The 16,293-nt window shown below is 34.1% G+C and overlaps 2 protein-coding genes across 2 annotated transcripts in view; both read right to left on the bottom strand.

Moving 5' to 3' along the window:
• LOC136034484 (poly(U)-binding-splicing factor PUF60-like) overlaps positions 1–16,293 on the bottom strand; it is a 53,277-nt gene that overhangs the window by 26,646 nt on the left and 10,338 nt on the right. The window contains exons 3-6 of the mRNA XM_065715699.1: positions 11,167–11,241; positions 9,724–9,881; positions 5,987–6,033; positions 2,749–2,962 (exon numbers count right to left, since the gene is read on the bottom strand). Of these exons, the coding sequence (XP_065571771.1) occupies positions 2,749–2,962; positions 5,987–6,033; positions 9,724–9,881; positions 11,167–11,241 (494 nt within the window). The remainder of the gene's footprint in view (positions 1–2,748; positions 2,963–5,986; positions 6,034–9,723; positions 9,882–11,166; positions 11,242–16,293) is intronic.
• The window catches only part of LOC136034486 (protein phosphatase methylesterase 1-like), a 219,045-nt gene continuing 209,521 nt past the window's right edge, over positions 6,770–16,293 (bottom strand). Inside the window, exon 10 of the transcript XR_010619188.1 lies at positions 6,770–6,783. The gene's annotated coding sequence lies outside the window, so the exon portion shown is untranslated. The remainder of the gene's footprint in view (positions 6,784–16,293) is intronic.

Here is a 16,293-nt window from a genome sequence, read left to right as displayed (position 1 = left end):
AAAATGAATTGATTGAAAAAGTATTTCCGAATATTATAAACAATTGTAAAAATAATAAATGGCTAAGTGAAAGAGCGATTCTTGCACCCAAAAATATAGACGTCAACAAAATCAACAATATTGTTTTGACCAAGATTCGAGACCAGGCAGTCCTTTACAAGTCAGTCGACACAGTTTTGGAACCAAATGAAGTGGTTAATTATCCATCTGAATTTTTAAATTCCGTGGATCTTTCAGGGTTTCCACCACACGTGCTACAACTAAAAATAGGCGTACCAATAATACTTTTAAGAAATATCAACCCACCTAAGCTTTGCAATGGCACGCGACTTGCCGTAAAAAAAAAACAATGGAAAACCTAATAGAGGCCACAATCTTGACAGGGCCTTTTGAGGGTGAGGCTGTTCTTATTCCTCGCATTCCCATGATTCCCACGGATCTGCCTTTTCAATTTAAAAGATTGCAATTCCCAATTCGATTAGCATTTGCAATCACCATTAACAAAGCTCAAGGTCAATCATTAGAAAAATGTGGTATAGATCTTAATACTGATTGTTTTTCCCATGGACAATTGAACGTTGCATGTTCGAGGGTCGGTAAACCTGACAATCTATTTATATGCAGCGACAATTTGACAGCGAAGAATGTTGTATATTCGCAAGTTTTACGCAGTTAATTTGTATTGTATCTATCTATCTATATAAAAACGAGCTGTGTGTATGCATGTTTGTTTGTTTGTAAAAAGAGCGTTTGCATATGACGTCATTATTAGTACATACGGCATTTATATGCAGCGACAATTTGAAAGCGAAGAATGTTGTATATTCGCAAGTTTTACGCAGTTAATTTGTATTGTATCTATCTATCTATCTATCTATATAAAAACGAGTTGTGTGTATGCATGTTTGTTTGTTTGTAAAAAGAGCGTTTACATATGACGTCATTATTAGTACATAAGGCTTTGTATATGCACAGACAATGGGAAAGCCAAGAATGTTGTATATTCGCAAGTTTTACGTAGTTTGAAACACATATATCAATCTATCTATATTCACAGGTGGGACACAGGGACACAACTACAATGGCGCGTAACTAATATGGCGTGTAATGACTTACGCGCGCGGGGGGGCTTGGGGGGGGGGGCGCGAAGCGCCCCACCAACTAGGTGTTGGGATGGCGCGAAGCGCCACCCCAACAGCTAGTAGAATACTAAAGTAAGAAATAGCAAGTTTATTTAATAGAAAAAAAAGCCGGATTCCATGGGACTGTCGGTTCCAATTGTGAGGTGTTTGGTAGAGTTTCTAAAATCTTAACAGTGCGCAAGCACATTGGTTAAAAGTACCGAAGCCAAGACATTACGTGAATGAGACGTATGGGTCACATTCACCGCCCTGATTTTACCAAAGAAGATGTAATCTTTAGGACAAAAATAAATAAATGCTCGGAAATAGCATTAATGAACTTTACTAAATATCAGACACTGAGACATTGATCTATAAAACTAAGGAACAGTTTTCGAGTGATTTCAACTTCTCCCTTTTCTCCGCTTACATTGTCACCGATTTTTAGCTAGTATCCAAAATCTAGAGCCAAATGCGCGATGGGAAGTGAGTTAAAGTCTCAGGCCAGAAACCACAATATAACCTATATTGTAGTTGTATACCAGAAGCCACCATATAACCTTGGCAAATAGATGTTGCTCAAATATAGTCTCAGAAAATCTGAAGTAATGTCTTTCTCAGTAGAAAAGACAAATTTAAAAATATTAGTCTATGTAGAAAAAAGAAATTAATCCAAGTATAAAGTAAGAAAGTATGTAATAAAATTCAAACACAATACATAAGATGAATAAATAAACAAATTATACGAACACTTTATTTGTACTACTTTATTTGATGCAAAGGTCCATAGCCAACTAATACTGAATTGATTTGACTAATTGACATTCTGCCCATCCTGGTTATCAGGTATAGAAATGTCGAGTAAGAGGGAGGGGAGATCAACAAACCGTCATCTATTTGAGAAATTCTAGGGGATTACTTCTACTAAAGATGAACTATACCTCCACTATGCCAAACTGCATTTCTAACTTTGCTTTTCAACTGTTTTCCATAAACAAGATGAGTACAAATAGAACTAATACCTTATTTACATTAATCACTAAAGTACTTTTTCTTCAAAACTGTCTTGATTCCCCTTTGACATTGGGATTATCCAACTGAGTAAAATATTGCTATTCAGTAACTAAACGAAGATTATAAAATTAGCACTACTAATGCAGTCAGGTTCTTTTCTCTATAAACGCGACTTATCTATGGCAGTTAGGTTTCAAAATCTTTATTCTTGAATTGTTCACGAAATTTCCTGAGTAACGCGAAATTTTACAGAGAGACGTGGTAAACTGCGACACTTGATATTTAATAATTTCAATTAAATATTCAAAAAAATAAAGTTATGTTCCCCCAGATATATTTCGGTTCTTAATATTTTACCCCGTCTTATCCTTTTATAAATCCCTTTTTGGGGTTTTTAAACTTATTAGACTACAAACGACACATGTTCAGCGCTCCTTACCGACTTCAAAGCATTTTTGTAGTATGGAACCTTGCTGAACGTAAAAGTTAACTAATAGAAAGGTAAACTTGAAGCATTGATCCGACCGAACACATAGCATTTAAAAAATTGATGATCAGGATTATTTAATTGAATAAATCATAATATTTGCCTTAATAAGGTAATAAACATTACCTTAATATTTCTTCCAGCCATAACGGCACCGTTCATCTGTTCAAGAGCCAATTGCGCGGCTTCAGGCAACTCGTATTCTACAAAGGCAAAACCCTTATGTTTCTGTGTTACTGGATCCCACGACATATTAATTGCCTTGATGGGCCCGAATGGCGCAAAAGCGTTACGTATTGTATCTTCCTTCAAATCGAACGCAATGCTTCCTATGTAAACCCTGAAAACAATATTTCTCTTACTGAGGAACAATATACAGCATTATTCTTCAGTAAAGAAGCTGCCAAAACATTTTAAAACACTTTCTGGGTTTTAAACCCCTCAAAGGTCTCTTTAAAGCCTTCAACGCTTACAATCAATTTAAAAATATTTTCAAGACCTTCCAGCCAAAACTTTTTAAATAATAAAGACACTGCCACAGATTAAACAAAAAAAGCAAAAGGTAGAACATCCCCTCACTAAACCAGAAAAACTAGAAACCAAATTTTACGGGAAATGTCTGTTTCATATTAATCATGTACAGGATTGAAAATTTTTAAACCATAAGAAGAACCTTATTTGGTTTACGTCATGTTACAAGATTATATATATATATATACATATATATGTATATATTATATATGTATATATTATATATGTATATATATATATATATATATATATATATATAAATAAGTTGTTTGTTTGTGTGTGTCGACTGGCGTCATGTTTGTGTCGACTGACGTCATCTTTGTCGACTGACATCATGTTTGTCGACTGACGAAATTACAGACCGGGACACCAGGACACAAATGACAACCGGGACACCGGGAATATAAATGACGACCGGGACACAGAAACACAATTACAACGGGGACGCCAGGGGACACAGGGGGGATATATAAATGACGACGGGGACACAGGGAATATTCGATTAGCAATCACTATCAACAAAGCTCAAGGGCAATCATTAGAATAATGAGGTATAGATCTGAATACGAATTTTTTTTCCCATGGACAGTTATATGTTGCATGTTTAAGAGTCGGTAAACCTGACAATCTATTTATATGCACAGACAATGGGACAGCGAAGAATGTTGTATATTCGCAAGTTTTACGTAATTAAAAACATATATATATCTATCTATATTCACAGGTGGGACACAGGGACACAACTTCAATGGCGCGTAACTAATATGGATATATATATATATATATATATATATATATATATATATATATATATATATATATATATATATATATATATATATATATATATATATATATATATATCCATATATATATATAAATATATATATATATGTAAATATATACATATCTGGCACCAGAACGCTGGTTCCGTAACACTGGCACCAGAAGCATACAATTAAACGTAGAACACCAAATTAATGATCTAGACTTTGCCGACGATATCACGCTTATTGAGTCCTGTAAACAAAGACTACAAGAATTTCTAGAAAATGTACGTGACAGAGGCCGACTTATGGGACTAAGAATCAACGCTGATAAAAAAAAAGTATGGCAGTAACCGATTCACCTTTACACCTGAGATGCGATAACCAGGACATTGAGCAGGTTCTAGAATTTAAATATCTTGGTGGCACAGTGTTAAATACGGGATCAACTGAAAAAGATACATCATGCCACATTGGGCAGGCCTCCGGCACATTCAACTGACTGAAACCGATATGGAGGTCGCAGAATTTCTCCTTCCGACTCAAGCTTCGTCTATTCAATAGCAACGTCATCCCCGTCGTGTTATATGCTTCCGAAACCTGGCATCTGAATAACACACAAGAACGGCGAATTCTAGCTTTCGAGAATACATGTCTCCGGAGAATACTAAACATCCATTGGTCACAAAAATATCTAATGAGAAGGTGAGACGGATGACCGGACAACCAATAGTGACAGATGTCATTAGGACACGTCGGTGGAAATACTTGGGGCATGTACTTCGTATGGACGATTCCCGGATCCCAAAAGCGACGTTCCAGAGGCAACCAGAAGGAAGAAGAAGAGGCAGGCCGCGCAATACACTGCGGCGCACCTATCAGACGGACCTGCGAAACATAAATGCTTCACTTCAACCGGCGTGGGAAGATGTCCTTGCTGCGGCGCACATGTGGGATGACTGGCGGCTTCTCGTTGATGCCCTGGGCGCCTCTGGAGGCACAGGAGGATCTAAGGTCTAAGGATATATATATATGTATATATATATATATATATATGTATATATATATATATATATATATATATATATATATATATATATATATATATATATATATATATATATATATATATATATATATATATATATATATATATATATATATATATATCCTTTCTAATTCGCAATTTTTTCTACTTTTCCATACCTTATTCCCTCACATAGCACTTAAATAAATTACATGTCTCATGAGACTATGCAGAAACAACCGCATACATCGTAGTTCACATAGCATCAAGGCAGCTTACTCTCACTCTTTCTACAGACCCCTCAAAGGCTCGATGTGGATCCGGTTGAGAAACCTTAGTATAGATAGCATTAAAGAATACGTTTAAAATGTTCTAGGACCTATACCGCGAGGAATATTTCATATAAAAAAAAATTGAGATGATCATCTGTAATATGTTTCACAGTATTCTCCACAAACATTATTTTTAATGTAGAAGTTTGAAACGGGTTGATATCTGAATCGACTTGCTGATTCTATTTAGACATGCGTAATAGGGCCGAAGAATAAAATAACGCATGCATACAAAAAAAAACCTTTATATCTACTTTCGATAGAGTAAAAATGTGCCCCATAGCATACGATTTCCTGATGTTCTTGTCACTTCTACGCTAAAACAGAAGGTCAAAAGTTCAATTTTTCGCCCTCTAGGACTTACATATAAGCTACATTTGTTTAGTGAATGCTTTAATGCAATGACTACAGCACACTTCATGGCCTTAAATGCTTATTTTAAGCTGAACATACATTTGAAACATATACAATTTTCTGATATGTTTCAGCTTAAACTCCTCTTTCTTCTATGATAAAATTATAGGATAAAACCATCTATAAAATGAATATAGCGGAAACATTTGCGATATTGTTTTAATTATGAGAGATTTTAATGGCTTTTTTAGCATTTCAAACCATGTTATTTCATTTCACCAATTTTATTATCCAGTGGATACTTTCTCAGAGTTCTAGCAAAGACAAAAGAAAGGAATACAAATTTTACTGACCTGCACATCAAAACCAGAGCCTGATGTCTTTGAAGTGAACGTGCTTGCTGCAATGAAAAAAAAAGAAATCAGAATCTAACAAATGCATCAGCTGTGACAAGTTAAACTTAAGGTCAATTTAAATTTGGATAATCTCTATTCGTTTTAAGTCTTAAGATTACTCTTCACTTTCCATGTCTATTTATCTAGCTGTCCATCTTTCTAGGTTTTTGTTCCTATTTTGTCGGTTTGATTCTTCTTGTAGCATAAATTTATGTGGTTAGAACCATATGAAAAGCATCGTCCTTTGTAAAAAAAAAATAAATAAAAAAAGTTTTTTTCAACTGAAAGTAGGGAGCGAAATTAAAACTCAAAACGAACAGAAATTATTCCGTATATGAAAGGGGCTGTCCCCTCCTTAACGTCCCGCTATTTACACTAAAGTTAGACTCTTTTTCACAGTTCTACTTCTTAAAACAATAAAAAACTTTAGCGTAAAGAGCGGGACGTTAAGGAGGGGACAGCCCCTTTCATAGACGGAATAATTTCTGTTCGGTTTAAGTTTTAATGTTGCTGCTTGCTTTCAGTTGAAAAAACTTGTTTTTTATCTGACTTCTGAGCGTTTTTCAATTAATGTTGATTTTTAATTCTGGCTCACCGAACATGAATAATTAAAACAAATTTGCATTTTTTTTTTTTTTTTTTTTTTTTTTTTTTTTTTTTTTTTTGGCTAAATGGCTTTCTCATAATTTTGATCAGACGATTTTTATAAAATAAAGGGGTGGGGGAGGATGCCTTGTAGTCCTCCAATTTTGGTTACTTAAAAATGCAACCAGAACTGTTTATTTTTATACGAACGTTTTTATTAGTAATAAATATACGTAACTTACGAATTAACTTACATAACAAACTTCTATATTTGTATATTTTTATTACGTATTTGAGGGGGTTCACCCCCTCATCAATACCTCGCTCTATACACTAAAACTTGAATTCTGTCCCAATTCTAAAATAATGACCCCTGAATCACAAAAGCCGTAGAATAAATAGCTGAAACTACTAAACTTTAGCGAAAAGAGCGAGGTATTGAGGAGGAGACGAACGCCCTTACGAACGCCCGTAATAATTTCTGTTCGTTTTAAGTTTTAATGTTGCTCCTTACTTCCAGTTGAAAAAACTTTTTTGATTTATTTTCTCATTGTTTTTTTTTTTACATGAATCTTCCCTCATGACAAATTCCTCCATGGAAAGATCCTACCACGTAACCCCCTCCACCCAAACCACCCACCCCCCAACGCAAAAAAGTCCTCCTGAAAACGTCTGTACACTTCTCAATAACCATTACTATACGTAAACAATGGTCAAAGTTTGCAACTTGCAGTCCCTCCCCCGGGGACTGTGGGGGATTAAGTCGTCCCCAAAGACATAGTTATTAGGGTTTCCAGCTATATTGAACAAAATGGCTATCTCAAAATTTTGATCCGGTGACTTTGGGGAAAAAATGAGTGTGTGAGGCGGCCTAGGTGCCCTCCAATTTTTTTGGTCACTTAAAAGGGCACTAGAAATCTTAATTTCAGTTAGAATGAGCCCTCTCGAGACATTCTAGGACCACTGGGTTGATACGATCACCCGCTGGAAAAAAATGCATCCGTAATATGCCTTCTAGCAAAAGATACAAAATTCCACACTTTTGTAGATAGGAGCTTGAAACTTCTACATTGGTGTTCTCTGATACGCTGAATCTGATGGTGTGATTTTCGTAAGGATTATATGAATTTTAGAGGGTGTCTCCCCCTATTTTCTAAAATAAGGCAAATTTTCTCAGGCTCGTAACTTTTAATGGGTATGACTAAACTTGATGACATTTATATATTTAAAATCAGCATAAAAATACAATTCTTTTGATGTAACTATTGGTATCAAAATTCGTTTTTTAGAGTTTTGGTCACTATTGAGCCAAGCCGCTCCTTACTATCTAGTGTCCTTTTTAGGTAAATTCTTAGCTGGAACCTATGCTGAGCTAGTATTATCTTTGGAACTATCGCTCCTTAATATGAAATTAGCGTAAAACACGAAAATTTTATCTTTTCTCAGTTTTAATAGGGTTCCCAATTTTTATTTATATTCAGTTATTGTTTCATTAATATTCTTGTTTTTATGTCGCACAAAGGAAAAAGCCTTTGATTTCTTCCTTTGGAAAAGAAACGAATTCTTTTCCAGTCACAAACCTAGTAAAGAATAATAACACTGTCAAGTATGCTCCAGCCTCAATTTTCTCTGATGATTTTAGTTTACTATCAGCTTCTTCAGCTGGGACTATTTTGATCTCTTTGAAATTATTTTTTATGTATTTTTTCTCCTCTTTTATTCAAAATGCTTACTAAAATATATAGCGTAAAAGTACGAAGAAGATAAGTGAAAATAAATCAAAGAAAAAATAGCACAATGGATTGAAAGCAACATTAATAACAGACAGTTTTTATTTCATTTCTCAAGTTAATGTCTTAGTCAAATCAGCGACGTTTAGTAACTCTTGACTGATTCATGAAATAAAACGCGACACAAGCGAACCCTTCCAATAGCGCTTATGCTTGGTCAAGAGAATGAGTTCTACCCATGAAACATTCCTTATTCCCTCAAACGATCTTCCAGTAAATGGGCTCCGAAAAGTTGTTTCATAATGTTTTAGAAATGCTTTTTTAGAACTCTCATTCCCCTTTGCCTTCGCAGCTATAATACACAGACAGCTGTATGGCTTATGGCTTTTTAACACATAAATTAGAGTAATGAAAAGTCCATCTGTCCCTCTATTCAGTAAATAAAAAGAGCGAAATTAGATGGGATAATGGTTACATATGTTTCAATCCAGCATCACCAAAACTTTTTTGTATAATAAAAATCTGTTCAACATAACATACTCCCCCCATTCGAGCTTTTAAGTTGAAAATAAAACATAATGTTATACTTTTATATACTGAGTTATTATCGAACGATAAAGGTTCTCAAATAGACTTCAGTTTAAAAAACATTACAATCAAACAGGGACTGATGTATTGAATCTGAACAGAACTGAGCAGAACTCATCAATTTTTGATTTAAGTTTACACTGTATTTAAGCAGATCCAAATGAAAAGACGATTGATATTCGAGTGCCCTGGAAGCCACATAAATTAACACCATAAAGCAGACATTGAGCAAGGTCACAAAGAAAAAAAACTGCTTGTCTTGATAGCAGAAGGACAATCCTTTATCCGCAATTCTTGAAACCAGCTATATTTATAGGTTTCAGATTAATAATAGCTATAGCTGTTTTTAATATTAGAGAAGGACTAAAAAATTACAATTATCGAAGTTTTTTTATAAAGTAATGTTCTAGTAACCGTAAAAAATCCAATCTAATAACTATGTCCTTGGCATACTAACATAATTAGTAATGAACACTACCTAAAAGAAAAAAATTGCTTTTTCTTTAGATTTCTAACTTTCTTTCTATTTTCTGCTCCTAAGATTTTGAGTTTAAATTTTGTAAATGCCAACTGATATGAAGCATATCTATTGGACTTCAAAAAGATATTTTAATAGATAGCCAAAAGATACACCCAAAATTTATTTTGGTTCTTATTTTAAGCGAATTCCCTTGTGAGCATATACAATTAAGAGTCGACTCACTATTCTGACAATATGCGAAACAATTGAAAAAAAAAGACTTAATCAATTTGATATTTGAATAAATAACAAAAGAGCCAATAAACACATACCAGCTGTTGATGGGCTATAGTCTGCTTCATGAGCACCATCTTTATTGTTTGCTCCATTGCATATTTCTTTGCTCTGGCTATTGTGTCCTTTTCATCCTTTCCAAGTTTCACATTTGCCAGAACCATAGACGCTGCTAATTCAGGACGAGCCCCAGGACCTATGGAATCCACAAATATAAGCATGAAATTTAAACCCAATAGGTTCTAAAATTAAAGACTACTTGCAGTTTAACAATATAAGAATAACTAGGCTCTAGATTGATTGTTCGCAAGAGGGATCAGCTCCCAGAATAAGATGACACAATTCTCTCCAATGCCTGTATTTTAGTTTTTAAAGCTTGGACATAAGCTTTGGCGTGAAAACTTCTAGGTAAAAGAAACAACAAATGCCACAATTCTCCGATTACCCAATGATAGATCATAACATTTGTTTTAACGGATTTTTCCCTATTCCATTTATGTTTTCAAATCAGGGATCATGTGCTTCTTTCAAAAGAGTGAAGATTCCATTTTTCGTTTTTAAAGAATACTTACTACATTAAATAAAATCACATGTTGTAAGTGAAAGGTAAGAAATACAAAGACAAGACACACATCTCTTTAAATACCCGATTGAACACAAGAATTATTCACTTCCAAGACTGAACACTTTGGCTGAATATATTAGCATACCAAAACGTGGAGTAAGTAAGCAAATACATCTATTTGATTTGTACCAAGTTCATCCAAGACAATATTCATTAAGCTTTGACAGTATCCAGTCTGTTAGAAAAGATCTGTGGTGAAATTGTTCTAGTTTTAGCTATACCCTACCTGTTGCATTGGGAGATGACTAAAACTTTGTAATCAAACTTGGCATTATCTCTACGGTAATTCCTATTTCTACAGTGTATTTATTTCGCTTTAGTAGTATACTTACTGTTGCTGGTTACCCAATCTGCCGAAATCAAGGGTGAAATAATCATTGTATAAGCAAGAGCATCCATCTAACTTCAGAGCAAAAAATTTCTTCAGATCACTTCTGCTCGAATACACCATATATAGAAGATTTGAGAAAGATAAATACCCCTTCCCATTTAAAAGGGGAAGATTGGCCGTAGCCATTCCTGACGCTTGAAAATTTGGAATAAACTGTTTATTGATCCTGTTTAGTTTCCAGGGGCGTGTAAAATACGGAAAAAGCAGGTAGCCCGGTTACAAACATTTCAAGATCCTGAAATGTTAAGAACCAACAATTTTAGAACAAACTTACGAAGGCCTGGCAAGGGCCCAGTTCTCCGTCTTACTACCAAGCAACATAGTCCACAACCAAATATTCTCTTTATAAATATATCTCCTGTCAAAGTCTTTTTGTTAGTTTTGTTTTTCTTTTAAGCAAAACGTAACTACTTTTGTGATGTTGCATGGCGAAGCTAAACATGAAGATTAGACAAATAGACTAACCTGGATAGACTTGACCAATTTGCTCGAGTTTGGCAGGGACTTCGTATTCAGGTATGTCAGGAATATAAGGTTCATCTGAAAAGAGAACACCACAAAACAAGATAAAAAATGTACAAGATATAAATCTGAGTAAATAAAAAAAGAACACACTAAGTGATAGTTTTGAGATATTCTGAGTTTAGTACTGATAAAAATTTAGACGTGATTAACAAAGTTACAACCATATATGCAAAATTTTATGGCATTTTCTGATATCACATAAATTTTGTTTTTAGTATCAAGTGTCCCAATTTTTTGCACTTTAGTCTGCTTCTAATATTTAAACAGATACTTGGAGGAAGATAAGGGGGTTAAGCGGGGTATTTTGAGCGATTCTTAGGGTGAAATACATCTATCCTTCCCTTTCCCCTCTTTGTGTGGGTATGGTTGCAATCATATAGAAAAAGCGAAAAACAAAAACAAAGAAAAATATTCTGGCCTTAAATGGATAATGTCTTGTCCTAGAACTAACCGAGACAATATATGCTATTCTATCCAATCTTAACGAGTCTCCGCCGAGACGCAGTGATCGTATCTGAAATTAGGAGAAATGAAAAAGGAAACAAGAAAATAAAAGCAATTCTTCAGGATGTTCGAAAAAACAATCTTGTCAGTTCACGAGTCTTGTCCTGAAATTAAGAGAATTCAGTGCTATTTTTTATGTGCCCAACAAAAAAAGCATTCCTTTTGGAAATGAAAAAGGAAATAATCTAGAAAAATGAAGATATAAGATATTGAAGCTTTGAATATGGCCCATTTTTAGAAGCCATGGATCTTGCAAGGGATAATAACAGGAAAATAATTATAAAATCACAGTTTAGTTCTAGAGTCATATTTTGACATCATTAAGCCCATCCCAAGATAGATTGCACACGGTTCTCCCGAATGAAAGTCAATATTTATAAATAATAACAGATTTATATCTTTGAGTTACAACATTTGGTTTGAAAAGAGTCCGAGTACAGTTATACAATAAAATAAATTAAACTTTTAAAATGTTCCAAGGCAACAATCTTCGCCTGGGATTCCCAGATAGGAAACACTGAATAAATTTAAAAATCCTTAGCATAAGTATAATAGTTTGCATGACTATAGAGTTCAAAGAATAGAAGAATAATAGTTTCTTCTAGTGCTCTCAACGTCCAATGTCTGCATTATAGTTTTAAAAGACCTGAAAATTCGTATAACAATGCTAGATTTTTCCCTTATTACTTAACAGGTCCCTCATATACACAGCTTAATCAGGGAACGTGCAGGAATAAGAAGACAAAAAGGACTAAAGTTGATCTTGTATGCTAAGACTGATTATTAAACACCCTCGGTGACTTCAAAGATGTTTTGATGTAGCAAGTATGTTGTTGTCTTACAAATATATGCTTTGTGCCCTCTATGACATTTCCAATTTAACTCCAGCCAGAGCTGAGGCAACAGGAATAACTTGATGCTCATTTTGACTATCTTCAACAATAAACGGGACAGAAACATTTACAGTAAAAGACATTTTAATAGAGACTGCTCCCTGAAGAAAAATACCAAACTCTTTGAAAAGGAGTCGAATCTTTTGTGGAGTTATTACCAAGACAAGCAACACATCATCAGGTAGCTAATGGCGCCAAGAGTCTCAAAGAATATATATAATAAAAATAAGCTGCAAAAAGCCCACAGCTACTCTTATGTTTCTATGCAAATTCACCTTCCAGGAAATGAAATGCAGGGTTTTCTTTTCTTTTTTGAGGTTTTCTTCTAAAGTGATAAGAAAAAGAGTTTAACAGCAAAACGGTGCGATATTTTAAGGTATGAAAACATGCTGGCCTTCTAGCAGCTGGAAACCCACCAAATTATCTTTATACTCGCAATATTCAGCATTTACTGCTGAACAGCCAAGATTCCTACGAAAGTCACATGATAAATTCGCTGCAGAAGGATTACTGCAGTTGCCTAGGGCTAAATAAAAATCCCACAAAATGTGATGAGAACAAACGAAAAATAAACACATAAACTATTCGCACCAATTCATAACTCTAAATTGCAACAAAATTTTTGCTCTAGTTACTAAGAACCAAAATCATCAGAGGCATCAAACGTAAGCGACGGTTCAAATTTTCAGTGTATCCCAGGCACAACTTAAGGAATGTGATCTCAAAAAGAAAATTTTAACAGCAGGTTCTTATTTTGACTTCTAGGTATGATTCTCAATCGTTTCCTGAAAACAAAAAAGAACAGAGAAAAAAAGAAGAGATTATATTAGTTATACTTGTTTTCTCTTGCTATTGCGCAGGTTTAAAAAGAAAGAATTAAAAATCAGAACATAAAAACATTATTTTTTATGTTAATGTGTCTTCGTAAAGCCGCGCAATATTAGAAATTTAAACTGGATAACGTCACCCTTACCCCTAAAATGACCCTGCTATTGATAAAACAAAAACTGACTAAAAAATTGAACTACATCTCTTTTCGTTTTTTTTTTTTTTCAAGATTTAGAAATAATAGATTATATTTTTACCAGAAAAAGTTTACCATCCCTCCTTACAACTTACACTACATGTAAATTGAAAAACGATTAAGCTTTTTAATGTAAATAATTGCATATTCCCTGTAGCTTTAACCGCAAAAAAATACTTCACACCTCTTGAATTACTTACATGGCATCAATTATTAAAGTTAACCACTAAAACATTGGTTGGAAAAAAAGATGAAACAGTTTTCACGATAGAAGTTTACTAAGTAAAGTAGATAGTGTTAAGTAAAAAAGTGAACACATCGACTAGTCAATAGTCATAGAATATAAGTTATTCTAGTTACGGTCTACAAAAATCAGGTATGTTTGGTAGACTCATTAATATCTAGAGTCTAATAGATGAATAAAGTGCCCCTCTCGGCCAAATTCGTTTTGACAAACCTCAACTATGCTATGATATATTAATGAATAAGACCATAGTGGCTTTTGTAGAAATTTTGCATGAAAATCCTATATCTAATTACATCATAGAATTGTGGAAGTCCAATGAAATTTAAGGTACTAAACTAAATCAAGGGTACTATACACTTATAGCTGTAAAATCAAGCCTTACAAAATCAAATATGCATTATTTTTTCAACTGCTTGGGATTGACGTGTTTTCTATTGCTATATCTAGCAGCTTGGTTTTAACTGCTTGGGTTGAATAATAGGATAACAAACTAAACAGAAATTCTAACAAAAGCAAAGAGCAATATCAAAACCTAACATGAACAACAATTAGTCAATACACGAAAGGGCTAGTCACCTACTCAATCCTCTTCTCTTTAAGCTATATTTTGACTAGTGCTTACACGAAAGCAATTCTGAGCAGAAATAAATAGCCCGTAGATGACTGCAAGCGCGTTCTACATTTACAGTTGCTCTTCAGGACATGAAAACCTGATTTTTCGAAGCAAATAAAACTTAAATTAACATAAAAGGCAGAAGATTCAGGGGGAGGCACTTCCCCTCTTACATAGGACAACTTACATCTGTTTTGAGCATTGACATTGGTCTTTGCTTACATCAGAAAAAGCTTTTTTCTTTTATTTATATTTATTTTCAATATCATATCGAGAAATATCCTACATTTCAGGAATCAGGTGGCTGCTGCTGCCCTTGACATTCCACTATTTATACAGAAGTTCAGCTTTTTATCACCATGTCTTCACTTTTTCAAGCTATTTTTGACTTATTTTAAACTACTGTTTCATGCTCAAGCCTCAGCACCCTTTCTGCATGTCCAGTCTAAATGTATTCCCCCAACTACAAAGAATTTACAGCGAAAATTTTCCAATCCATATTGATCTGAAAGTTTTTCAGTGAGACATAAAGAATTTGGGCCTAAAAATGAAATTCCTAAAGCTTCAGTCCCTTCTCATTGAAAGGTCCACTGCCACTCATCCCTTTCTTCGCAAAAGTCCGTGCGCAACTATGCAGTACTATACACCTTCTATAGTTATTACACAATCAATTGCATTTAGATATAAACCAATTGGCCATCTAGGAATCTGTGCCCTTTCCACACCAAAAACATTGTTTTGCAGCAAAAAATTGGAAAAACAGCACTTTACTATGGCAAGACTCTTTTGAACTTTGAATTTCCTTTCAAACGAACCCACTTCCAATATTATATGATCACTAGCTCTATACAGTCACCCCTGGAAAAAAAAACAAAACAAAAAAAAACACACATCCATGACTATTTTTCTCCAGAAAATGGAAAATTCGATATTTTTATATATAAAAAAAATGACTAAAGTTTTGGCACCAGGAACTTGGACATGTTGAGTTTGATCGTATGATTTATGTCCCCTTTTTCTACAATGTAGGACTTTTTTTCATTCTAATTATATTCAATGAGTAACACTAAACTAAATTAATTTTACACATTTACAATCAACATAAAAGTCAAGATCTTTTAATGTAGATATTTTCATCAAATTCTGTTGCTGTGCCCAAGAGTTTAAGACTCTGTTGACAAGGTTAACTCTTTTTAAACTGCTCATTTCCATGAATAGCTCAGGAAATGGATATCAGTTAAGAAATATTTTTTAACATCAATAAATTTTTGAAAAAGAGAAACAATATATAATTAGCAATAATTTTTTACTGACAGACATATTATTCAACAAACAAAAGATAAAACAAGCAAAGAATCACATAGAAAATTTAAATTAGCTAAATACTGGGCATATTAGAAACATTCAGAAAAAAGGTTTATGGTTTTAAATATTATCATTTCTATGGAAATATCTCAATTGACTGCACTCCAGGTCAGTACCATAGCATCGATTATCCAACACTGCCTACTCACTCTTTTCCCAGTCATCCTCACTGAACAATATAAATAACATTAACTATTTTTTCATTTGGCTGGAGAGGGGTTTTATGTTTCAGACCTTAAAAGTGATCTTTCTTTATAAGAGACATGAGCTTTGTCGTCAATATTTGCTGTAAAATGCAGGATTTTGGCTAAAAATGGTTACTATTGTTGACAATGGCAAAGATATGGGCGTGCGAAGGGGGGGGGGGGGGGTGAGGATTGTCCAAACTTATCTGGCACTTGTGTTGTCCTTAGAAAACTAG

Source organism: Artemia franciscana, chromosome 13 (genome assembly GCF_032884065.1).
Source record: "Artemia franciscana chromosome 13, ASM3288406v1, whole genome shotgun sequence".
NCBI lineage: Eukaryota > Metazoa > Arthropoda > Branchiopoda > Anostraca > Artemiidae > Artemia > Artemia franciscana.
Note: the sequence above shows the minus strand (reverse complement) of the source record. Positions and strands in the feature narration are given on the sequence as shown.